The sequence below is a fragment of the Perca fluviatilis genome, chromosome 22, assembly GCF_010015445.1.
Source record: "Perca fluviatilis chromosome 22, GENO_Pfluv_1.0, whole genome shotgun sequence".
NCBI classification, from domain to species: Eukaryota; Metazoa; Chordata; class Actinopteri; order Perciformes; family Percidae; genus Perca; species Perca fluviatilis.
Window position 1 is genome coordinate 16,457,228 of NC_053133.1, and position 25,693 is coordinate 16,482,920.

The following is a 25,693-nucleotide window of genomic DNA, read 5'->3' on the forward strand; positions in this document are numbered from 1 at the left end:
AATTTAGATGAATTGTAGCATTAATGGCACTGTGGATATATTTTTGTATATTTGTTTCTTGGTTGCAACCTCAAATTTCCTTCCTAAATATGCATGGAAATGTCTGTAAAATAAAAGTGGCAATAGTGGCAATGAGTCAGATATTTATTGGCATCTACAGAAATTAAACTTAACTTTTATCAAAGCCCAAGTCAATATTTTGATGTACAAGACATTTACCTGAAAGATAGGCACAAGAAATACACTTGCTCTTTTGAAATATTGGTGCTAGCAGCTTGTGTAGAAAGTTTGCATTCAATTTCCAAAGGCTTCTCTATCATCAGTGTTTGTTCTAGGATTAGGCAACATAAAACGTTCATCAGATAAAAATGTGCAGTATTTTTAAGTAAACAAAAGTGTTACTCGGTCTTGAGAAAAACCCTTGAATGACTTGGCCAAATGAAGACACAGATATTTGTTTGGCCTTTAAATGAACACATAACCTAATAGGGTATACAATTTTGTGGTTGAAGACACTGTTCCAGCGGTTTAAACAATAATGTGACCTTTCAGGGTCGGCAGTTAAAATGTGCCACCTAACAAAACAGTTAAGTAACCTCTGCATTTTACTCTAACCTTTTGTGACTTTTCCTGTCAGGCCTGATTCTGTCTCACAAGTAAATAATCACAACTAAACATTCTTCTTTGGAGCTAAAGGACACTTTCATCCATTAGATTTGTTTAGGCTGTATCCTAATTTAAATATACTATGGGCTAAAGGCTAGCACAACTTATATCGATAAATGTCATCAACTAATAAAATATAACAAGCTCTGCTGACAGACTTAAATAAAGGTTGGTAAATTGTGAAAGGGCTCCATCTGGTGTAATACTGGAAAAATACATCAGTATATTTACATTCAATGTTCCAAGTTTGCTGTAGTAAGTTAATGGCATTTCTTACCATGTCTATCCTGTTTTGCTTAAAATTCTCATCTGGATGTAGCATTTAGACCTTTTAAAAAGGGAAATCAGCAAAATAATGAATGTAACCAAATATTCTCTATCTGATCACTGCTGAATATGGGGGTAATGCTAATTTCTTGGACACACAAATATCAACAAATTGAAAAAAGACACTATTTATTAATGAAATGTCAGTTTTACCACAGTAGGAAGAAATAAAGCCCAGTAATCACCAGTGTATTTGGCAGTTACATTGTTTGTCTGGATCCAGACCTTTGAACCTTCATAGAGTTGTGTAACAACTTTACAAGTCTGTCTGATATCAGGCAATGACATTGGTACATTACTTCCCATTATCACAAACAGGTCGCAGCCACAAAAACCACCGGATCAACCTAACGAGAGACTAATTAGATACAAATAATTCTCCCGTGTTTTTTATTGAAAAAAATGAAGAAAAAAATCCTATTAAACATACTTCAGGTTCTAAACCTAAATCATTTTTAAACAGTTTCCTGTATTCAGATCAGATTTAAGACTTCAGATGTTGATAAAAAAAAAAACATTAAGAGAAGGCGGCCACGTTTCAATTGTACAGTGTATTTCTACAGTATGTTATAAACCATCATAATTAACAAATTATCCTTAATTTCCATTTCAAGTGTTGAAATACCTCCCACATTATTTGGTTCTACATCTTTTAGAACATTGGTGGCAACATTATTATTATTTTTTTTACAATGCATTTGGTCAACAACTTATAGGCTACAGTGGAAATGGTAAAACCTCTTTTTATGGTATTTCAAGTTAACCCTGTCCAAGAACACTTCATTTAAACAAGAGTGTACTCCTCTGTCGTATGATCCGAGCATTAAAGTCAACGAGCCATCTAATTCTCAGCAATTCGCTAAAATACCCAGATAGTGCAACCTACTTGACAACAAATTGAAATGTTTTCTGCAGCTACTCTACATATCCAGTGAAATCATTAGAATTTCCTCCATCTTTGTAAACTACAAGCTAAAAGCGACCGACTCTTTCTAAAGCATTTGTACGTTATTGTGGATTGTCGGATGGGATGCAACCTTTTTGTTTTCTTTTAAAATTCCCTCTGACTTTCTTGATAAAATAGAATAAAAAGAACACAATGCCACAACGCTATTTGACAAACACTATAAACTAATAATTTACTTCCCTTGCTAAACAGACATTAGTGCAACTGTTCAACTAATAAAACCTATCTATGAAGCTAAATACTAAATTAGCTAAATAATGTTAAAAAGAAATGAACTAAAAGGAGACTTTGCCTATTTATTTAGCAGCACTACTGTTCTATATTCAAACATAGATTATAATCATATGAATTGTATGTTTATACAAATCTGAGAACAACAGATAGGGGAGCAGCGTAATCAACCCTGAAACAAGACAAAAAATGAACCAAGCAAACATAAATCAGGATAAAAAATAGCTGAACCCGATATGCAACACATTCAAGGATAATTGCCATACCCAACACAATACAATATCTAAGCCTAATAGTGCAGTCATACAATTGTTTCCAACAAATTTCAATAGTATATTACCCATCAAATCAGTGCTTTCATATTCTTACCCGCAGTTTACATTTTGACAATGCAGAGATCAGTAGAGAAAAGATTAAACAGACAAACTAAATAATCAAAAATTTTTTGATCGTACAAAAATGGGTTTTAAATGGAGTTGATGTGATAAAATTCTCCTTTTATCACAAACTGTGTTGAAAATAGTAAGATAATATGCCTTAACATCATGCCTTTACATGACTGTGAGACAAATATTCCCTCTGTATTGAATGTAGTTTCCAATATAAATAATGGAGCCCTTACATTTAAACTTTGCAATGACTAGCTGAGCACTTGCTGGTGTATCTGTACATAAGTCAACACAATTAAACAATTAAAACCAATTGCATTGTCACCCAGTAAGGCATGAAACAACCCACAGCTTTACATGTACACCTTGCATTAGGTTTGTACTGTAGCCTAATAAGCAAATTATGGAAAACAAATAAAAATAGTTGCTTTGTCTGCTTTACTTTTACTACTTTTATCTGAACTCAGACTACACTAAACCATTTAGGTATCACAGGATAATGTGATAACCAATAACTGTCTGCTAATCAGCCATGTGTGTATATTTTAAAAGCACAATGAAATCTGTAATGTCTGTTACAATCACCAACTGTCACTTAGCATTGTAAACTGATTATGCAAAGATAATCAAGGGCCTGTAGCAGAAATAATACTGAGCTGAATGTGAGCAAAAATGCATAAACATCGCAAGCATGAGCAGCTTTAACAGTAAGGGCTGTGATGAAATGATTGTTTGTACTCTATATGGAAAAACTTTGGTCAGTTACTCTGACTAAAAAAAACCTCCATCATTTTCATGAAAAACTTTTTAGGACAGGATGGCACAAACATCTCCTTTTAGCTTTTCTGTTTAAGGTTCAAGAGAGCACTGCATTTTACTGTATACTCTTTACAGTCCTGAAAACAAATGTACACAAAGTGCAATTACATACTGTATACAAAAAAAAATATTAACTTGTAATTATAATTTTCCATTATGACACAAAATTCATGAAAATGTTTTTTTTGCAAAAAATCCACACGACATCTTTCGACCTAATGTGGGTCAAACCATTTGCTTCCCTGTCGATCTCACCTGCACTGAAAGAGCTATGAGCATTGCAACCCAGTAAAATGCCCCCTGCTTCTCAGACCCCACAGTCATTGGTTCTGTCTTGGACTTTGCGGGTGAGGATGAGGAGGGTGGAGAGGGAGGCGACTGAAATGTGGAAGATGAGCTGCCACACATTCCTCAGGCCGAGCAGGTAGAGGTTGCATAGGACGATCACACTCAACAGAGTGAAGGACTTGAGTTTCTTCAAAGATGAATGGAACAGGTAGAGGTGGCACTGTGGACACAGAGAGGTCATTCACATGGTGTCAGAAATAGTTTGACATGGGGGCGTTTCAGTTTTGCACTAATAATGTGAACTACGTTTACCTGAAACACACAGCAGACAAACGCCAGAAGAAATGCCACAACATTCCATATGCCTTCATAATCATCCTGTGTAGAAAAATAATAAAAAATTTTAAAAACTGATAATTTATCATTCAGGGCGAAGTTCACATAATTTTAACTGTAACACATTTATTTCAGATTAAAGCTTATTCTCAAAAGAGTGACAATTTTGCAGTTTTGTGCAGACCTCAACATTATCAAACCTCTGCTTTCACAGCAAAATGCTAATGCATGGCAACCAGTTCTGCCAGCTAAACATTTCTATAATTGTATAGTTAGCTTATACATGACTATTTCAAAAATAAAATCCCCAACTAAACATAACAAATGGCTTTGAGCGCCATAGTACAGCATTCTTTTTCTTAAACTAAATATTTGTAGGGAACATACAAAGTAAGTTATGATGCATCAACATGCTGGACACCTTTTTTTAGATGCATTTGAATTATTTGCAATTGTATTCTGGCACTGACCATACCTGGAATGTGTACTCTATGAGGTGAACACCACGGATTATGTTCAAAGATGCACACATGATATTTAAGACCAGAGAGAGGATGCCTGGCGCTGTCACTGGTTCCAGTCTTACATTCTGACCTGTTAAACAAAAGAAAGTGACCAAATGAATAGGGTAAAATAATAAAACACAGAAATAAATTCTGTATCAGAGAAACATGATATAATAAACAACTGTATTGTATATGTTATACTGTATAAGTTATGTGGTAAACAGTCTTACCAGATCCAGTGCTTTGCTCCATGTGTCCATTTGCAATGCCGTTGGTGAGCTCCACTTCCTCTAAGTTAATTATTTTGGGTGGATGGATCCTCAGATCCTCCTGGACCTCTGCCAATGTCACCTCCAGGGCCGGACCACCGCTCTGGTTGTACTGCTGCTTCAGCTTCTGAATGGTGCTGTCTGTCAATTGGCAGCAACGCAACGTAAATGAAAGTATTTATTTTTAGTTGAAAGCATCCCAACACAGGAGCTTTGTTTGTCATTCAACCTGTCCTATTTAAATTCTAAATACAAAACATTTTGCAACAGCAAATCTAGATGATAATATTTCTCTTCCTACTCACCAAATTCCAAAAATGGATATGGCCTGGCTGCCAAGGTAACAACAGTGCTATTGAAGCATGCTGTGAACTCCCAGCGCAGATCTTCCAGGAAGCAGAAGGCCTTAGCAACAGGGAGGCTGCAGTGGCACACGGTCATGTAGGATACACCCTCTGAAGAGACGAAGCTGAACAGGTGAGAGGAGAAAAGGGGTTTAGTAAACAAACAGCCTGACGCAGCGTGACATGGATGCCGCTGTGATCAAACGGACAACATTCTGTCCGTCTTCAGCATCACAGAATCAAATACACACTGAGTCGCTTGAGACTGTGTATTGTGTCTTTTTGTCATTACAGACAGTCTGCTGCTGCTTTGTTTCTTGAATCCTTACTAAATGTTGAGCTCCTGGCCCTTGATGGTCCCTCTGCCAGGGAAACAGGCCAGTGCCTTGCTGACGGTCCTGAGCTGCTGCTTCCTCTCCTGGAGCTCTCGGTTGTGTTCAAAATCTGTGGAGGCCGACAGGGGGAGTCCATCCCTGACCCGAACCACAAAGGCAAACAGGATCAGAGACATGATCCACTAGGTCCATGGAGAACACACTGCCTACATGGGGTAAAGAGAAAGATCAGATCATCAGTATTGCTATGTTAGGGCTGCAACTACATTACTTTCATAATTTGACAATCATTTTATTAACTATTCAATTAATTTTGGTCTATGAAATGTCAGAAAATAGTCATAAATGCTCATTAGAAGTCCCTAAAGCCCAAACGGTCCCAAAGTGTCTTGTTTTGTTCAAACAAGATTGACTTTTTTGTGGTAAAATTACTTCTGATTAAAAAAAAATTGTTGCAGATTAATTCACTATCTATTGACTTTCTATATCAATTAATTGACAAATCATTTTAAATCTGTATTAATACATTAAAATACACTCAGGTGTCAGTATATTAGGCACACTGAGCTAAAACTATTACAGTCTAATAAAACAGCACTGAATCCTAGCTTCATGAATGATATAATTGGAAACTGAAAGTTTATGGTCATTTTAAAGGCTTGTCATTTGAATTATTCTGAAAGGCTGCTGATGGTCGCCTTTTATTAGAAACACATATTGCTAGTGCAATACAAGCCAGCAGCACCACAAACTATAGCTAGCCTCCAAAATAACCATTAAGTTGAATTAGCTACTACTCTCAAACTTTAAATAGTTTGACTATCCTAAACCACCTTCATGAAGCAAGAATGTATTGCTGGTCTGCTGTGATGTTTTAGACCGCTAGCAGGTGCACATATAGACTGGCAACTGAGTAACGTTGTATTATTAGATAACTACGTGGGTTTGAAATTGTGCAGTCTTATTCAATTTTGCTCGGCTTGAAAAACAGTGAGATTTAAGTTCAGTTACATACGTCTTGCCCCACCTTACCTCATTATCATAGGTTTCATGCTGCACCTTACTTAGCTAATGGAGGTTAGCTGACTACACCATCATATAAGTTGAAGGAAATACACCACTAGCTAGCTAGCATGTAGCCAGCACCAGCTTTAGATGCGCGTTACGAGTACAATCACATACTTCATATTACTAGCGATTATATAGAGAACCTGCATAACCTGTTATAACATATACATAAGAAGTTATATTTAAATTAGCCAACGAGCTAACTTGAAATCTTCTTCCGGATACAACAAAACCACAACAAATCTTGTACGGAAACTCATGAGGGAAAAAAATACTATTTAACCAATGTATTTAACCAGACGACGCTGAAGTAAACTTCCGAAAACACATCGCCCGATTCACAGCCACGGCAGTTAGCTAGCTAGCTAAAGTTCAGGGAAATTGAATTTCCGTTTTTTGCACATCTTATTATTGTGAAGTGTTAGACACATGTGGGGTACTAATCATAACCCTAAATTCAGCGAAATCTCCCTTTTTTGCATTTTCACAAATATATAGCTAAATAGCTTTCACAAACCTGAGACTGTGTTTTAAACATATTTATTTTCTCTGGAATGATGTAGCCTAGATTTGACATGTCTTGGTAGAACGTTTAGTGGTTTTTGATCTAGCTAGCTATCTAGCTAGAGACCCATAGACTGTAATCGGACCGGACGCTGCGAATCGGAAGCTAACTTCAGCGTCGTTCAGTCGGAGTTCATGCAGGTATAATACATCCATGAGTGCACCATTTCTACACTTAAAAGTGGAGTTAGCACATGCTAATTGTCGGCCGTCAGTTACTAGCTAATTGCCTGGCTAGCTACTGTACAGAGGTAAGTTACGCTATGTCGTTTCGACATTTGGATATAACCTGTAATCTGATTTTCATCGTTACGTTAAAAGTGAACAGAAAATGCAGCTGAGAGAACTCTAATGTAGCTAAGCTAGTTAGCTAGCGAATGTTACTCGCTGTTAGCTTAGCTAACCATTTTGAAAGCGATCATGTGTGTGTTAACGTAGCTGTTGTTAGCTTTGTAGCCCATGAATATGTGCCGTTCTGTTATTGCTCTAAACATGGCTTGTACGTGTCGATGTTGTGAGTGAAATGTGTGTCATATATTGACAGTTAGCTAATGTAGCTACGAGTCGTGGTTGTGGGCTAACGTCTACTGTGATGATCACCTGTTCAATGTTTGAATTGACAATATTTGTGGTGTATTATATGTTAATTGGTTTTAAATAATGTATTGGCCACTGTGGTCTTCATGACTTGGAGGAATTGTAGCTCACATTACCTCCAATGTATGCAACTAAATACTTGAAAAACACTTCGTACGGTTTAGACCTATCCTGAGGTTGTCGGTTATTGCTGTCCATATTTAGCAGGGGAGTTTTACAATCTGACAATACCATTCCCAGTGCAGTCAAGCTTTGTAACTTGAGAACTATGGTTATTAATACAGTGCTTTCATTTCAACATTTTTATTGGTCTGATTTGTGATGAATACAGTTAAACTCAGCTGCACTGTTCCAGCTTCCTTTTGATTATTAGCTGTATAGTAACATGCACTAGCGCCTCATGGACTGTTCATTAATTTGCTGTAAAAAAAGTCTGTTGGCACACTTGACAAATTAAGGTGTAGAAATGTCTTCCTTATGACCGTACATGATAAATGTTTTCATCAAGTGAAAGCCACATTTTATTCCTTGTGGTTTGCAGCTATCAGTGGCCAGAAATTAGTTCCTGTAGAATAATGCTTGCTTTCTGTTCCTCTTGTTGTAGACTGCTACCCCCACAACACACACTCAATGTGTGAGGTGATAATTATTACATGTCAGCACAGTTTAACAATATGCAGCCTGTATCATGCAAATTGTGAGAAGGTTAAGCTTAACTTTTAATAAATCCAGACATTGCTGACTGATTATTAGACGCTCTGCTTTCTTGCACCTGCCAGCGAAACATTGTCTAGCAAGGCAGACCAGTTAGTCTAATATGTGTTTGCACACAAGCTGCTGACACACCAAATATTGGTATGTAGATAAGTAGCAACCGATTTATTATGTTTTTGTGCAACAGAAGAGGATCACTGACATTGAACAAGTTGAGGCAGGGTTTTCGGAAACCTGATTTAGGTCGATGGCACGATTGCCTAATCATTTGAAGGGTGTGAGGGATGGGGCTATTATTGGTGTTTGCTTACATTGTTGTAGTGGCTTCTTGTTCACATAATCAAAACTAAATATGTTCAAACCAAAATGTCACGACACACCTTAAAGATAAGTTCCTGTCCATTCTCAGTTTCACTATGTTGTTGACCTGGCTGAGTAGTAGCAACAGTTTGTGACATTTCACTGTCACACAGTGATATTTAAGTGGATAGTAGAAACAGAGTTAAGGAAGCTAGGAAGCTGTGCTGTGTTCTGCTTGGATTTGCATAGCCAGTACATTTCCTCATAGACTTTTCGCTCACTCCCCTCCCATAGTTCTCTCTCCTCCCCTTTCTGTTTCTATCTCTCTACGTTTTTTTCCAACACACTCTTCTAAATATGCTGTACTTTGTAGATGGACACTTCAGAAGCTTACTGCTTCTTTAAAAGAAGGGATCCTTACTATTTTATCCTGCTTAGCTTTTTTTGTACTCTGTCTACATTTTAGGTCACCCGACTTTGATCACAATGGGGGTGAAAGAGCGCCCTCAGTGTTACTTCGATGTGGAGCTCAACCGGGAGCCAGGTAAGAGAATTTAAAATCCCTTCACAGGTATAAGAATTAGTTAGACATGTAAACAGCAGCAGCTCACTTTCATAGCTGATTACTTTGAGCTGACATAATCAATAAAGATCTTTCAACTGTATGTAGTTGTTTTTTGTAGCCTTGCAGCTTTTGATTGATATTAATTTGGTCAAAATGAAAGTGGAACACCCAGTAGGTTGACTGGTTTCATGTTAGTAACCGTATCTGTACTGAATGGATGAATCAAAGTCTTGGCATGAGAAGCTATAAGCATTATGTACTTTTCAAGCAGGATCGATGTGCAACTGATGCAACTGTAAAGATCAGTTTAGTGTCCCCAGGCTAATTGTAAATGTAATTCTCATATTTGGACAGGGACAAAACAATCCCCCATGAGGCTTCTAAAAATAGTCTAGATTTGCTCCTGGCTATGGAAAAGGTCTGAGCTTTACTGCATTCTTCTAATTTTCGGAAGCCAATGAAAAGTGTGCAGTGGGCATTGGAGCTACGTGTACTGTAACTCTTAATTGTGTCTTTGGCCTATTTAGTTTCTTTTGCTCATTGTTTTTTGTAACACAACATTTATATTGACAAACGCTTCATCGTCATCTTTAAACATTTCTGTTTTTTTTTTTTTGTAGCTACGAGCTGAAGTGTTCTTATATCTTGTGTTTTTGTGTTTTATAGTTGGGCGCATAGTCTTTCAACTGTTTTCAGATGTTTGTCCCAAGACAAGCAAAAACTTTCTCTGTTTGTGCACCGGTAAGTAATGTTCAGTCAGAGACATGTTTTACATTACATTGTGCTTTCGCAACATTTACTACATTGCTTAACCAAATATTTGTGTTTCAAAAAGAAGAAGAGAAAGCTGTTTCAGAGAGTAACATGGAACCGACTGTTTGCATGTCTCAGAAGTACAACTGTAAACCGCATCATGATAGTACTCGATTCATTTTCCACAACCAGATTTGTTGTTGATGTCTCCAATAAAAAGCGAGACATTGGGGATTTACAGCTCAAGGTGCCAGGGAACCAGCCACACAACAATCATTTACTGGGTTTAAATTAGAGCCCGACTGATATATCGGCGGGCCAATGTTAGCGGCCGATATTAGGCATTTTCCGAACTATCAGCATTTATAATGGCCGATAACTTAATATTTAAAAAAATAAAATAAAAACACAACGTCCCTGTTGGCAACGCTCATGTTTAACCCTTTAAGATCGGAATATTGGATTTTTTAAATCGCCAAATATTTGTATCGATATCGGCCTTAAAAATCCTTTATCGGTCGGGCTCTAGTTTAAATGGTGTCTGTTCCTTATCACATTTCACAAATCTTTCTTTCTAATCTTTCCTGTCTACATGAAAATAAATAAATTTCATTTATTAGGATCCCCATTAGCTGTAGCCACAGCTGTTCTTCCTGGGGTCCAGTCATTAGGAGTAGATACATAAGAATATGGTTTGTCAATTAAAAGTGACACGTACAGTATCACGATTCACACCCCTCTTTGGTCATTTGATATCTTGAGGAAAGGAGCATTTGCTGTAGTGTAAATTGTCCAGTGACAGATGGATAGAGGGGTCCTGGTCTGACTCCCTAGATATTTCATCCCACTGAGCAGAACACAGTGTACTGTAGTAGCAGCGGTCTGCCTAGAGATAGCCATAAATCTACAAACAGACTGCAGATCGATCCTCCCTCTCATTTTTCACCCTACCTGGCCGACAGGAATGTGATGCTGGCAAGGGCAGACGTGGGAGATGGCTGGTTAGTCTGTTCCTTTTCCGAGGACACACACACACACACACACACACACACACACACACACACACACACACACACACACACACACACACACACACACACACACACACACACACACACACACACACACACACACACACAGTGATGTACACGACTCAGCTGGGCAGTTTGCTGTGGCTTTCTCCAGGTCTCTAATGTGTCCTTTTAGGAGGGGATCTGCTCAGAAACCAAACCCTTGGAACAATGCTGAAGCCAGTGATACAGCAAAAATACTAGAAGATTAGCAAACTAAGCTGTCCATTTGAACAGCCAACCCTCTGTCCTCTTAAAGCACACACATCTAATGAAATCGCTGCATTCACGACTCCTTTACCCCTAGGGGATTGGAAATCCAGGGGGTCATAGTTTTGGGCCAATATTTGTGTCCCCTGTTGGTATCACTCCAGTGGAAGATTTTTTTATTTTTTATTAATTCTGCAGTCCTGCACAGGAGTATCACCAACAGGATGCCCGAACAAAGGCATCCAATTTATTGAAATCCTTCCTCCCAACTGTGGTTTCATTCCCTTGTTTAGAACAAACCACATGTGGCAACGCTCAAGACTAACATTTCTTTACACCTCAAGGCATCTGGTATACGCAAAAGCACTTTAAACAGTAGCAGGTCTGTTGAATGTTTTGTGTTGGATGAGAGCTCAGTTACCATTCATGTGATTGCAGGTGAAAAGGGAACTGGCAAAATCACAGGGAAAAACCTGTGCTACAAAGGCTCCACATTTCACAGAGTTGTAAAGAACTTTATGGTCCAGGGAGGCGACTTCACCGAAGGTAAAAATGTTTAGCGTGTAACCTCATTTACTTTGAAAGTGTGTTTAATCAAATTGTGAATTGTGTCAAACTGCGGTTTTCGTCTTTACATAAAACCCGATGGAAAGCAACAGAGCTTCTGTAAAAAAAAAAAGGTGCAGCATCTGATTTTGTTTAAGGAAGAATTAAATGCTCTCTTAGGTACAAAATGTTTTTCAATAATGGTGATGCTTTGCATGGTTTCACAGCTAACCGTTACTTATGAGTTACAACACAAACTTATATAGGTGGAAGCTTTAAGTGTCATCAAAGTGCCAGTATGTATATGGAGACCATACGGTTTCCTGAACGTGGCAGCCACTTTAAAAATGTCTCCTAGAAAAACACATGAACCACTTTTGTGGTGACGAGACACACTTTTTCTGTATGGATAGTAATTTGCTTAAATATTTAATTGTGTTAATCTCTGCAGGAAATGGAAGAGGAGGAGAGTCCATTTACGGTGGCTACTTTGAAGGTAATGGGAATATCAAATGATCTTATAAACAGTCCACATGGTCTCGTAAATGTTTATCTAAGTTACAATTTAGCTACTTTTGCATGAGCATTATGTTGCATGTGCCTATTGTGATAATGTGTTTCTTGTGAATTTTCCTGTGTATGACTCTGTTAACCTTCACTTCTCCATTGTATAGTGCTGTCTTCTATTTATTAACAGTAGTGGGCTTTATCAAATCAGCATGGAGAGTAGGTATTCTCTTTACTGAAAGCTACAATCTTCCTGCCTAAAATTTTCAACATATTCTTTTATTTATAGAGTGGTCTTTTGCAAAATGAGAAGGTAAGAGATGTACACAGCTCAGTAACACCATGTCAACATTGTCCCCACCACCTTCCTCTGTCAGTCAAAACAGTGCAAATGTTTGCAATGGTACAGATGCAAATTTGTACTCAAAGTATGTTACAGGGTTTTCTATTCAGACAGCTACCCTGTTAGACCACCTGCCCCCAGAGCCTCGGGCTGATCAAGTTACTTTTTATGTTACATATGTGGTATTTATAGCTACATGACTTCCATGACATGTAGTCAGATACAGGCTGCAGGTTTATCTGCTAAATAGGATGACTAATGGAGTATCTCAGTGGAAATAAGATATTTAGCTTCGCAACATGGATAGAGTAGATCAAATGAATTAGCCATTGGGAAGCATTTTAGTTGTGTTTTGTGTCCATATTTGAATAACCTTTTATATCTGCAAATAGCTTGATGATATTTATGACTTCAGTGCTTTTATTCTGTTAGTAGTCCATTAACTATTTACATATACTAGTGTGTTTTCTGTGTTATATTTAAAGGATTCTTCCATATTTAATTTTTCAGTCTATTAAAGTGCTTATACTCTACGTCACTGTGGACCAATTTACCAAAGCATTCAATATGTTTGGTATTCTGCAATCTTCAGGAGTCTTGACGCTTGCTTTAGATAAGTGATTCACTATAGTGAGCATCTAGTCACCTTTTTTTGCTCCAATTTACATGACTTTAGATGACACACCGTTGCGTTTCCTTCTTGATTGTCTTCTGCTTTTAATTTTTGGACAGCATAGCTCATGATACATTAGCTATTTCTAAAGTCTAGTCGACTCTCTTTGGATGTACCACCATTGAGAATGTTCTAAATGATCCCAGCTCAATGATGATGTAACCTTGATGAGAAGAAAGGCATTGGATGGATAATCTATCTCAAATACCAGTTTCAAGTCAAGACAATATAGTATTCTTTGGAACAAGGTCAGAATGATGTAAAATATATGTGATTTTTAATAGTTTAAAATCATACAAAACCAGTTTGGTACTTTGGTACGACTACCTTTTATAAAACTGTGCCTTTTATGGAGGATGCTGAGGCAGTGATTAGGTTTGATGGATTGAAATGGTTATCCCTTTTATCCTGTTCTTCCCTGAATATTTCCGTTATTACGCATCAGAGAACGCACTGTGAGACTTCGATCCCTCTCTCTCTGCTCCCAACAGATGAGAACTTCACTCTCAAACACGACAGAGCCTTCCTGTTGTCGATGGCCAATCGTGGGAAGGACACCAATGGTTCACAGTTTTTCATGTGAGTAACATTAAGTAAATCAAATCACTCTGCACCTTTTTTGATAACTATACCATTTAACTGACCGGTCACTTACATTATTTATTTGCTTTCTGTCCCTTTTGAAACTGTAGAGTAGAATTTGTCATTGAGTGTGGACGTCATCAGTCCCCGCTCTGTGTGCTGTTAGATTTTCAAAGTGCAGAGAAACATGGATTCATTCTTTTTTACCTATAAATGTGTTACATTTTTTCTCTTGCCGTTTTTGTGTAAAATTTACAGAAACTCTAGCATCCTGCTCTTCCAAGGTAATGTGTCTCCAAGGCTGTGTTTCTCTCTCTCTCTCTCTCTCTCTCCTGACTGTATTTATCATTCAGTAGTTTGTATTTTCAAGTATTCTGCAGAGTGCAGTGTTTATTTTGGATATGTTTTGAACAATATTCACAAATAAAGGCTTGAGGGTTTTGGCTATCTAGACTTCCTCTATCACTACAACAGGTTGTCACCATACGTTAGAAATGAATAAGAACTCTTGAAACATAAAGGAGGAAATGTAAACAGACTGTCTATATTTGTATGATCAAAATATGGTCATATATTTCTCACTCTGTTGTTGAGGGATGTTATTGCCTGTTTTATGGCTGTTTTTAATTCAACAACCCAAATTACAAGTGTTTTCTTAATATAATATATCATTAAACAAATGGTGGGCTGACAAATTCTGTACCCTTTTTCTTTGCTTTTGTTGTTTTTGAGATGTGTTCCACTGGAACAGTAGCACCCGCACTTTGTTGAAGTTATTTGTGTATTCTCTTTCTTTTCCTCCTTTTTCTTCTTTTCTCATGACCCTACCTGCCATTGGTTGACCTTGCCTTCTTTGCTGGATTTTCCACAAACAGCACAACCAGAACAGCACCTCATCTCGATGGGTAAAATCTAATCTCACTTTGGCACTTACACTAGGCATTACAATGGTCTTTAACGTTCATAGTGAACCTTCATTTCTTACCAGATTTCCCCATATTTAACTGAATTATTTTCTAACAGAATTCTTAGAGCCCTAAAAACATGTTTCTTTATACTGTTCAACATTTTGGTGTGTGTAATGGTGCGTTTGTGTACGATACGTTCATAAAGATTGAACGTTTTCAAGGCTTTTAAAGACACTGAAATCATATGATAGTCAAGTCGCTGTATAGTTGTAACAGGCATCTATCTTTTCTGCCTTTGCACAGAGTCCATGTCGTCTTTGGTCTGGTCATCTCCGGCTTTGAAGTGATAAAGAAGGTTGAGGGGCTGAAGACGGATTCAGCCAGCAGACCCTACGCTGATGTGAGAGTGATAGACTGCGGGCAACTTATCACCAAGTCCGCTAACGATGGTAAGTAGAGCAACTGAGCTGCAATTTCTTAGTTTTTTTTTTTTTTGCCAACAAATCTAATGAAAAAGGCCCAAATCAGACTTCCGTAACCTGGGTGTGGCACTCTGCTCCAAGCTCCTCCTACTGAAGATATAAAACTTAATAAATGGGTCAGAAATACATTTCATTGTTTCATTTTACAAAAGGCTCAGTAATTTAATTAGTACATGGGGACAATTTTCAGCCACTATTTATAAAAAATTTCTCATTTACTGTATATGTTTGTAAATCATTTTGGAACGACAATGGAGCTCAGAGGAATAAGCTACATCAGGCTTTGGATACATGATTAAGAAAGATATCACCAGAATTTTGACCTACTGCTGTATAAAAACATCTCCAGATCAGGTCTTTGTAGATTTAATATATCGCCACCCAGCCAGTGTAGTTAGAGTATAATGCCTGGTGTATATTAAAACAACCGCTTAAATAGATTTTCTCCATTATTTTTCAGCTTCCACCTTTTGTATTCTCTGTTGTTTTTGTCTACTGTGGGAAATACCGTGTGCTGCCTGTGATTGCAACTGGGTCATATTTTGTGCTCATTCTGTAAGAGGTTGGCATTTTAATGCCAGCATTTCCCCCCTCTGGCATTAGTTACGGGCCGTGTTACCTGATCTTCTGTTTAATGAGGATCAGCGAGGTGATCTCTGTGAAGTTCGGTTGGCATCTGCCCACCTGACTCTGCCAGGCCTGCTTTCATTGCCCCAAACATACCAAAAAGAATCAAACAAAGCCTCAGTTGTTGTAGTGTTACACCACCCTGAAAGTGACTCCTGGCATTTGAACTTTCCTTCTTACTGTTACCAAGAAGCATTTTTCAAATGAAATGTCATGCATGCCGTTATGTTTCTTGCTTCAGTTCTTGAAGGCAAGAGGAAAAGAACCTCCGATTCTTCTGACTCGTCCCTCGATTCCCATGACTCGTCCTCTCAGTTCTCCTCTTCGGGATCTGAAAATGAATCGGATGAAAAGCAAAAACATCACAAGCACAAGGGACATGCAAAGAGTAAACCGTCTAAAAAGAGAAGGAGGGAATCAAAGAAGGAGAAAAACATTGATGTTCTGCCCTTCAAGCAAAGGTATTTTTTTTTATTATATCAACTTTGTTCATGATCACATCTTTACATGCTTATAGAATTACTCACATGTACCTCAAATGATCCAGTCTGATCAATATAGCCAAGTATATTAAAAGTAGTGACATGATTCACTGTCGGGTTGGTTTTTTGCTTAACAAAATATTGTTTTGCATGTTGTGTCGGTTGAAGCTCTCACAGTCCTGTGGAAAGAGAGATGCTGCAGGGAGACGATGAAGTGGAGGAAGAGAAGGAGCAGAGTGGGAGGAGAGAGAAGCCTGTAGTCCGACCAGAGGAAATCCCTCCGGTGCCAGAGAACCGCTTCTTGCTGCGACGGGACATGCCATCTCAGGAAGATAAAACAGAGATGTCAGTTGTTGTTTTTTGAATATATTTCAGCTCATGCATTAAACAGTATACTTAACCCTAGGCGTTTACTTTGAATTTTGATCTTTTCAGAGTTGAGAAAGAAGAAACGTCTCTTGCAGCTGACCAGAAACCAGCAGTCTCTAAGTCTGGACGGAAGATCAAAGGCAGAGGAACAATGGTATGCTCACCTCAACTAAGATCAGAGATTTATCAGTTCAAACTGTATGTGGTGTTTATTTATTAATTGTTGTAGTAGTCTGCTTGTAATTGTATCTGATCCACTTTAACTTACTCCAAGGGCCAATATTTATACACTACTAGTGTCAAGGGGTCGCAAGTACACATTGCTCCCTTATTAGGGGTCACAAGCCAAAAAGGGTAGGAACCATTGATGTAAAGAATTGACCTACATCTACTTCAATGACCCCAGAAACAAACTCTTAATTTTTTGTTTTCTCTATGGTCATACCTGCATTACTTTTTGCCACTAATATGAATTTCGTATTTTTAATGAAAATCGCTCAAGTTGCTTAAGGCAAAGAATCTTTAAGTACAGCCTCGGCGAGCTCCTTTTTTTAAGAGTTTTGCCGTATTCTTATTAATGCAATTTGAAGTATCAATATAGTTTTACTTTTTTTGCAGAGATATCACACCCCCACAAGGTCTAAATCACGCTCTGCATCTGTGGAAGAACGTGGTAGCAGTGAAACTCCGCCACACTGGAAAGAAGAGATGAAGAGAACCAAAGTTTATCAACCGCCGAGCATCGAGAGGTGGAGCAAAGGAGACAAGTAGGACTTAATCTTTTACTTTGTAACGTAGAACATCATTTTTTTTTCTTCTTCTTTTTTCTTCATGCATCTTTTGACTTAACAGATTGAATGACCATTCCTCAAGCAGATGGGAGGACAGAAGTGACTCTGCATGGTCCCAGTCTGCAGAACACTCCTCAGACAGCTCTGAGAGGTCCAGCCTGCACCGCCAACACAAGAAAGAGAAGAAGAAAGCCAAACACAAGAAGAAGGCCAAAAAACGGAAGCATGGCAAGAAGAAGAGCTCTAAGAACAAGCCACAAGACCCTCGTCTGTCAGTGGGTGAGAGGTCAGTGTCTTCAGAAAGAAAGTCCAGAAGATCCCGTTCTCTATCCCGCTCCTCTTCAAATCCGCATCATTTGTCAACTCGGAGGAGACGGCGGTCCTCACTGTCTTTCAGAGACTCGCGGTCCTACTCTAGGTCTTACACATCCAGTCAGTCCAGAACTAGAGGGAGGTCCAGGTCTTATTCAAGATCCAGAAGCCTTTCTAGGTCTAGAAGTCGGTCTTTGTCTAGATCCAGATCTCAGTCCTATTCTCGATCCCGGTCTAGATCCAGGTACAGATCTAGGTCTTTGTCTCCACCCAGAAAGAAGAGTCCATCCAGATCCCAAAGAAAGAGGAAAGCCAGCAAGCCCAAAGCGGACACCATGATGTCCGAGAAGCTTCCAGAGAACAAAGTCAAACCTGTCCCTAGACTCTCGAGTGTCCCGACTCCTGAAAGTGTCCCTGTGATCCCAATGAGCGACAGTCCCCCACCCTCACGCTGGAAACCTGGTCAAAAACCCTGGAAGCCCTCTTACATCCACATTCAGGAGATTAAAGCTAAAGTAGCTCCTAGCTCCTCCACTGGAAAAACAGTAGCTAGTGTTACAGAAAAAGCTCAGACTTCCATTAAACCAAAGTGTCTGCTAAGTGACTCTGAAAGCCACAAACCTGCAGGGCGCTCACACAGCAGGTCCTCCAGAAGCAAGTCCTGCAGCCGCTCATACAGCCGCTCAAAGAGCAAAAGTTACAGTAGGTCCAGGTCCCGATCCCCTCATCAGTATAACAGCAGGTCATCCTCCATCAGCAAACCAGACTCTGAAAACGCCCAGAAAACATGTGGCAACAAGAGGAGTTCACTAGACAAGGAATGGAAAGAGTATTACAGCTCTCTGAGGAGGATAAAAAATTTAGACAAGTACATTTCACTCGCCAGTAGTCAAGATGCTCAGTCAGGATCAGAGAAAGAGCATAGTCCTGATATTAGTGTCTCGGGGAGAAGTGGCTCCTTGGAGAAAGGTGGCTCACAGGATCACGAGGCAAAGCATTACAGCTCAGTGCTGCCGGAGAGCTTTAATATCAAGTCTGAATGGGATAGTGACAGTGATAAAGTGGGCCAAAGCAACAGTGCAAAGCAGAAACAAGCAGTTCAGTCCAGTGAATCTCTTGACAAGAAGGTGTCTGCTCCTACTGGATGGAATTCAGAAAGTGATTCTGAAAATATAACCGCCAGGACATTGGCCATATCTGAAAAAGAGGAAGGGGAGGCTAGTTCAGAATCAGAATATGAGACTATCAGAAAGACTTCGGAGGCAGTGACTGCACTGGCACACAAGATTGCTGCTGCTGCTTCTGGTCAGCCAAAGGAAAGTGGGGAAAAGGCTGCAGAGCCAGAGAAGCACAAGAGCAAGAAGAAGGCCAAACGTAAGCATAAACACAAGAGAAGAAGTGAGAACAAAAGCAGTTCCCATCACAGTAAGGACAAAGGAAAGAGATCAAAGAGACAACATCAGAAGCTCAAAGAGACATTTCACTGGCAGCCTCCTTTAGAGTTCGGGGAGGAGGAAGAAGAGGATGAATCAAAACGAGAGAAACCTAGTCCTGGTAGAGTTGTCAAAGAGAGGCCTGGTGTAGGCATTGTGAGTAAAAAATTAATTAGCGAACAAGAGCGGCCGCAACAGAGAGCAAAAGAATGTATCAACAAAAACTCAAAACACACTGAACCTCATCTTCAGTCATCCAACAGGAACGGTGCTAATTTACCCAAAGAGCAAGAGTCCTTAGATGATATGGACATTTGTACCCCAGAGCATGATGCTGAAATTGTAGAACCTCTACGCACACTGGATGCTTATTATAACTCTCCTGAATTAACCCTAAAATCTACCTCAAAGTCTTCAGATATGGCAAGTGGAGATCGTGCTTTACCTCCTAGCAAAGAACTGCCGTCTGTAATCTCCACAACAGCAGCTGGTGGACTGCGAGAAGAAGCAACCACTGGCAAAGCTGTTGGCACTGTAATTAATTTTAAATGGAGGCCTTTAAAGGGAATGTCCGCTCTACAGAACGTGAATGTGCCGCCCGTCGCCACAAAAAACGTCCAACTTCAAGAGAACCAGACCTCCAACCAGCAGGGAGTGAGAATGGAAATAAAAAGCAAAAGCCGGGTCCGACCGGGATCTCTGTTTGACGAGGTTCGCAAGACCGCGCGGCTCAACCAGAGGCCGAGGAACCAGGAGAGCTCCAGCGAGGAGAGGTCCCCCTCCGGGGGAAATACACGGGGAACGTCGCGCACACGATCCCAGAAGAAGTCGCGCTCCATTTCCAGCCACCGGTCCCGCTCCAGAGGCTGGTCGCGTTCCTACAGCCGGTCCAGGAGTAGGTCCCGCAGCTCCAGCTCCTCTTCCAGGTAAGACAAAAAGCCTTTTGATTAAATGAAGCGCGTGAGGGCACCTTTGGTAAATCTTTGTAAATGCTGGATAGGCTTTTTGGACAAGGTTGTTGTTAAGTGATCAACTTGATGGATGCGAAGCATTTAGTCTAGAAGCTTGAATCTGTATCTGCAGTACAGAGCTTTTTGTTCTGGCTTGGTTTTTTTTTCTTTTTTATTTTTTATTATTATTTAAGGACAATCCACATTTAATGAACATGTACAGCAGTACACGTAAAAGTGCCAGATTATAGCCCAAAGGCTAATTTCCATCTGTAGTCCCATTTGGCAGATATAAATTACAATAACAGGACATAAGATAAACACTATTAACATCTGCTATATAAAACAGGATAAAACAGGATAAAAAAAAAAGGTCATTTATAACTCAATGTAATTCTTTTAGGAGCCGTAGCAGGAGTCGGAGGAGACGTGGAAGAGGACGGTCGCGCTCTCGTAGCAGCACATATCGAAGTTACAGGAGTCGCAGGTACACCCTGAAACACTGATTTTGTGATTAACAATTCTTTATTTATTTTTAACACAACACACAAAACATACAATTTGCAACATGACCATATTTCCCCCCGTCCCCATCCCCGTCCCGTCATCTCCAAAAATCAAGAAAAGATGACAGTAACTACAATATTCAAGACTTAGAACAAAATAACAACAAAATAGACAATACACTACAGACCAAATAAACATTTGCATAAATGACAAAACCATAAGCCCATCATACACATCTCTTACTGGCACAAAGCTTCTTAGGAGCTCTCCAGAAAGCTCAGGCACTTATCCCATTTTCCCTTGTAGGCATCCAGTCTGGCAAACCATTGGTATGACATCTTTTCAAACGCCGCCCCCCCTAGCCATCTCACAAGCCCACTCTTGAATTCTGTCGTGGCACCTAATGGGTCCCAGTGGGGAAGGGTTTTCAGCTAAAATCTGTGCAAACCACATAAAGGAAGAAACCTTGTAGCTCAGGAGGTTTCAGTGTCATGCTCTATATTTTACATTTCAGCCCTATAGACTCCTGGTCTTGAAGTATCTTTTTAAATCTGCGCGTCAGTCTTTTTCTTTCTTCTTCTTTGATCAGTCGGACGTACAGTAGAAGTCATTCCAGAAGTCGCTCACATCGTCGCCATCGGAGATCCAGGTCTGTGAGCTATTTAATGCATCTAACAGTCACTCAGAAATAGAAATGTTTAATTGTTCATGTGAGACATCACTGAGGTCCTTTGAGCACAGATATAAACATGATTATGTTTATATGTATACACTATATTCAGGTTGAAACACCACAATCTCATTTTTAGGGCTGGGTACCGAATTCAATACTTTTTAGGCACCGACAGAATTGTCTCTAAAGTATGATATCGAAAAATACCTCGTCATTCAATACCCAATTTCAATACGTAAGGAGTAAATCTCATCAGAGTCAGTGAGCCAATAAGCATGCAGCATGCTTCTACCGAGATCTAATAATGTTTGTGATTGGCTGTCTAACATTACACGTCGCAGGAAAAACTCTACATTACGCACAGAGACAGGGCTCACGTAGTAGGAGCTGAAAAATAAATACAAAGATTTGTGCCCTAATGTTGTCTTTTCTTTTTGTTTTATAAAATTGGTATTGAAAAAAAGTATCCTTAAGGAACCGGTATTGGTACCGGTATCAATTTATTATTATTTGTTTTTAAAAGGTACCCAGCCCTACTTATTTTATCTTACTCACAAGTGAATTGGGAATCAGGTGCATATTGCTTCAGTATTGATATCATTTATAGGATATTTATATATAAACTAATATGAAGGTTTTTGGGTTAATATGATGGCATGAAAACAATTGATACTGAGTAATACACATCAAGCAGAAAAAGGCTTTTGTGTGAAGACAGAGATAAAACAAGTAGGTGAATATTCAATTATTCTATTGACTATTTTGATAAATAATAATTGAATAATTTTTCAAGCAAAGTAAAGATTTGCTCCTTTGTCTGTCTTCTGTGAAAGTAAAATGACGTCACCTTGGGATTATGAAAATTGGGGTTTGCCATGTCATTTGCCATTTTCAGATATTTATAGACTAAAGATGAATCTATTTATCAAGAAAATAATCAGCAGATTGATAAACAATTAAAATAACCGTTAGTTGCTGCCCTAGAAGAGATCAATCCTATCTTTAGTCATAGTATCTGCGATTGCACAAAGCTGGAATCAATCTCTTTTACTATGTACGCAGACAACATCTAAATAACTGTGTGGTGTATTTGTAATACAAATCTTTATCATCATGCCAGGACTTTGCTTTTCCTTGTATACCTAAACAAATCTGTGTGAATTGAACACTATTCTAGAGCTATCCCTAAAATAATATCTCCTGTATGTTAATGCAGGTCCGACTCCTCCGACAGTTATTCCAGTCGGAGTCGGAGTGCGAGCAGGAGACGAGGGTGCAGACGAAGTGACAGCTACAGGAGCTCGGACCGCCGATCCCGGTAAGATGCTCTGCACCCTGGTGCACCCTGACTGACCTCAGCGAGGTGGCAGCTCTGTTTGGCCTTTTAACCTTTTCTTTTCTGTGGCTGAATGTTGAGATTGTGGTTTAACACCAGACCTACTAAGCATTCAGTCAAGTGTTTGTATCTAATTCATGCCAGAAAAGTAAAACGTATGTCTGTTGCAGGTCATACCGCTCATCCAGCTGCAGTTCTTCCAGGCGCAGAAGTCACAGTCGCAGCAGTCGGTACAGTTGAGCCTCAGGCAGGTTGTTGGGTTCAAGTCTGCTCGGAGGAAACAAAGCCACAAAGTCTGGACACTGTGCACACACAATAGCAATTACTTTTATCATCCCAGATCAGCAACTAAAGCTCCAAGAGGAAACGTTATATTCCATCTTGTTACTAGTTTAATACTGTTCTGTATGACAGTCTTTGAAGAAATGAATGTTACAGAATGTAAATAAATAAACTACTTTACAAGCTTACATAAGAGACTTATTTTAGGGACTGCCACAGCCTAGAGGTATAAAACAATTTCTGTGATAAATAATGAGATGTAAGCTTCATATATTTTATATTGTGTATATTTGTGTATTCTTTTTTACTTCTGTTTTTACTACACTGATATGTACAATTGTTGTTCTGTAAGTGTCTAATCCGCTCAGTTCTGATGTGTTTGAGGAGATAGTGGGTATAGGTTGTGGTTATGGCTTAAATACAGTTTTTCTTTTTTTCTCTTTCTCTAAAAAGTCCTTTTTGTAGCAGTTTCAAGCTGTAATCTGCCTTTGTTCCATTCATGTATTACTTTATGAATATTAAATGCTGTACTCAAAGTATAGTATGTCTGAGTTAGATTTTATTCAAACTGTTATGAATGTTTACACGTAATAAATACCACAGCATCTAAACCTCTGTTTTTCCTCACAATGTACAGTAGATAATCGTGAAGAGATGTCAGTTTATGAACTTGGATAATGTGTACCTCTTCAACAGCGCCATCTACCTTTTTTATAGAATCCACTTTGTCATTAGATGTCATGTAATTAGAAGAATCTGATTTAATGTGCAACTAATATTCCACTGACTTCATTGGAATAAGAAAGGGAGAGAAGACTATTAAATTATTAATCAAACTCAAACTAATTGAAAATTTGGTTTCCTCTTTGCTAATATTTGAGAACCCTTAAAACTGCTGGAGTGTGAGCTCCTGTATCTCTCTGGGGAGCTTTCATGAGCTGCATGCTAGAAACCAACAATTGTCCGTCAGATACAGATCCTATTGGATTGCTACGGGGACTGTTCATTTTTTATCTGCAAGGGCAGGCAGTGAATACATTTACTGTTCAGGCCTGTTTTGTATGCTTTTCATACAAATCATACAAGCATGCAGTTTTATAACAGAATGCATCATGTGCTGCACACGAGGATAAAATGAATTGATTGGATGCTGACAGTAATATATAACTTTTTATTTATTTATTTTACTTTTTACACATTGTGTTAAAAATGTTTCACATTTTTACTTTTGTAAAATGCTAGTGTGTATTTAACATGTATGAACACATCAAGAAAGGTTCTTGTTTTTTTATGTTCAAGCAAATCTAATTACAATTCATGTCTACACTGAGGTCATAAACTGGGACTATCAGACACAAGCCAAAAGGGTTGTTACTCGTGCCTAACCTTTAAATCACTGATACAGGTTTCCTTCACAACATATGTCCTATCGGAACTTTTTTGTTAACAAGTTTGATTTCAATGCCTCAGGGTTATAAGGAAAAATCATTAGTCTCCTCCTACAGTTTGGGAAAATATATGGTTCACTTTTCATTGAATTATTACCTCTTCAATTCCTCCTTGTCTGACATGTTTTTAAGATATGAAATATTTAACTCTTTGTTTACACATCCACATACTATGGCTTGAATTTAAAACATCTTAATGTGAAATGTGTTTTAAGATTGCTGTCAGTCTGGGAGTACAGCTTCTCTGTACACACTAATATTGTGGGCTCGGCTGAGTCCTGGACATGAAGTGATGAATGGGACCTGCTCCAGGTTGCGATCAATTTTTCCCCCACCTTGTTATGAGCGTATTGACTTCTGCTCCATACAGTCTGCTCAGGAGTGAGCGATGGCAGTGTGGTTCAAGACAAGGCTGAATTACTAACTGGGCAGAGTGGGCAACTGCCCCGGGGCCCCAGACCCCAGGAGGCATCAAGGGTCCAAGTTTTGTGTCAGAAAATTAATAACCAACTATTTTGATAATTGATCGTTTAAATCATTTTTTAAGGACATTTTCAACTATTTGCTATGGTAAACTGAATATCTTTGTGTTTTGGACTGTTAGTCAGACAAAACAAGATATTTGAAGACTTAATCTTGATCTCAAGAGTTCACTATTTCCTGATGTTTATACAATTAATGGTAATAAATGGTAGTAATTTGGTTTGTAATACGGTATGCAACACTAAAACATTATGAACTGAAATCATAGGAGCCTCAAGGCAACACTTGCACTATACATTTGCCGGTCATGCAGAGGGGCCCTGACTTGATAGGCCTGAGTAAATAGGCCTATCTAGTTTTAACACCTTCATTATTTTAGTTTATACTATGCTTATATGGTGCATATTCCTTTACATTGTGGTTAATCAAATTACCAAATACCTCATTTTAGTCCCAGGGCCTCATATGAGGTTACTTTGGTCCTGGTATGAAGGGGGTTACGAATGAAAATGAGTAAATTATATATATACTCAAGCAAGCGAGACAATCATTTAAATTCTCATTTGACATTTTGCACTCTTTGTGGTTAGATTAAACTGTGTGCAGATACAACACCCTTTTGAAGTTATTACGATATGATA

The 25,693-nt window shown here is 38.8% G+C and overlaps 2 protein-coding genes across 5 annotated transcripts; one reads left to right on the forward strand and one right to left on the reverse strand.

The window, feature by feature from the left end:
• Window positions 1–1,105: 1,105 nt before the first annotated feature.
• Window positions 1,106–6,789, reverse strand: sec22c (SEC22 homolog C, vesicle trafficking protein). Its single transcript, XM_039789654.1, has 7 exons — window positions 6,510–6,789; window positions 5,472–5,683; window positions 5,104–5,267; window positions 4,760–4,939; window positions 4,499–4,617; window positions 4,000–4,065; window positions 1,106–3,907 (listed from the first exon to the last, which is right to left on the reverse strand). The coding sequence occupies exons 2-7, from the start codon at window positions 5,651–5,653 to the stop codon at window positions 3,707–3,709; spliced, it is 912 nt and encodes a 303-aa protein (XP_039645588.1). The 5' UTR covers window positions 5,654–5,683; window positions 6,510–6,789; the 3' UTR covers window positions 1,106–3,706.
• Window positions 6,790–6,854: 65 nt separating this feature from the next.
• nktr (natural killer cell triggering receptor) lies at window positions 6,855–23,957 on the forward strand. Of its 4 annotated transcripts, none has more exons than XM_039789651.1 (17): window positions 6,855–7,360; window positions 9,187–9,264; window positions 9,952–10,026; window positions 11,757–11,864; window positions 12,316–12,360; window positions 13,879–13,966; window positions 14,845–14,874; window positions 15,181–15,326; window positions 16,228–16,447; window positions 16,637–16,813; window positions 16,904–16,991; window positions 17,456–17,604; window positions 17,714–20,299; window positions 20,727–20,810; window positions 21,420–21,479; window positions 22,720–22,821; window positions 23,010–23,957. In XM_039789651.1, the coding sequence occupies exons 2-17, from the start codon at window positions 9,207–9,209 to the stop codon at window positions 23,077–23,079; spliced, it is 4,086 nt and encodes a 1,361-aa protein (XP_039645585.1). In that variant the 5' UTR covers window positions 6,855–7,360; window positions 9,187–9,206; the 3' UTR covers window positions 23,080–23,957. The 4 variants fall into 4 exon arrangements, with proteins under 4 accessions (XP_039645585.1, XP_039645584.1, XP_039645586.1 ...); XM_039789650.1 differs by having other exon boundaries at window positions 6,856–7,360; window positions 17,690–20,299; window positions 23,010–23,732; XM_039789652.1 differs by lacking the exons at window positions 6,855–7,360; window positions 9,187–9,264; window positions 9,952–10,026; window positions 11,757–11,864 and adding an exon at window positions 12,661–12,684 and having other exon boundaries at window positions 17,690–20,299; window positions 23,010–23,732.
• The last annotated feature ends 1,736 nt before the right edge of the window (window positions 23,958–25,693 follow it).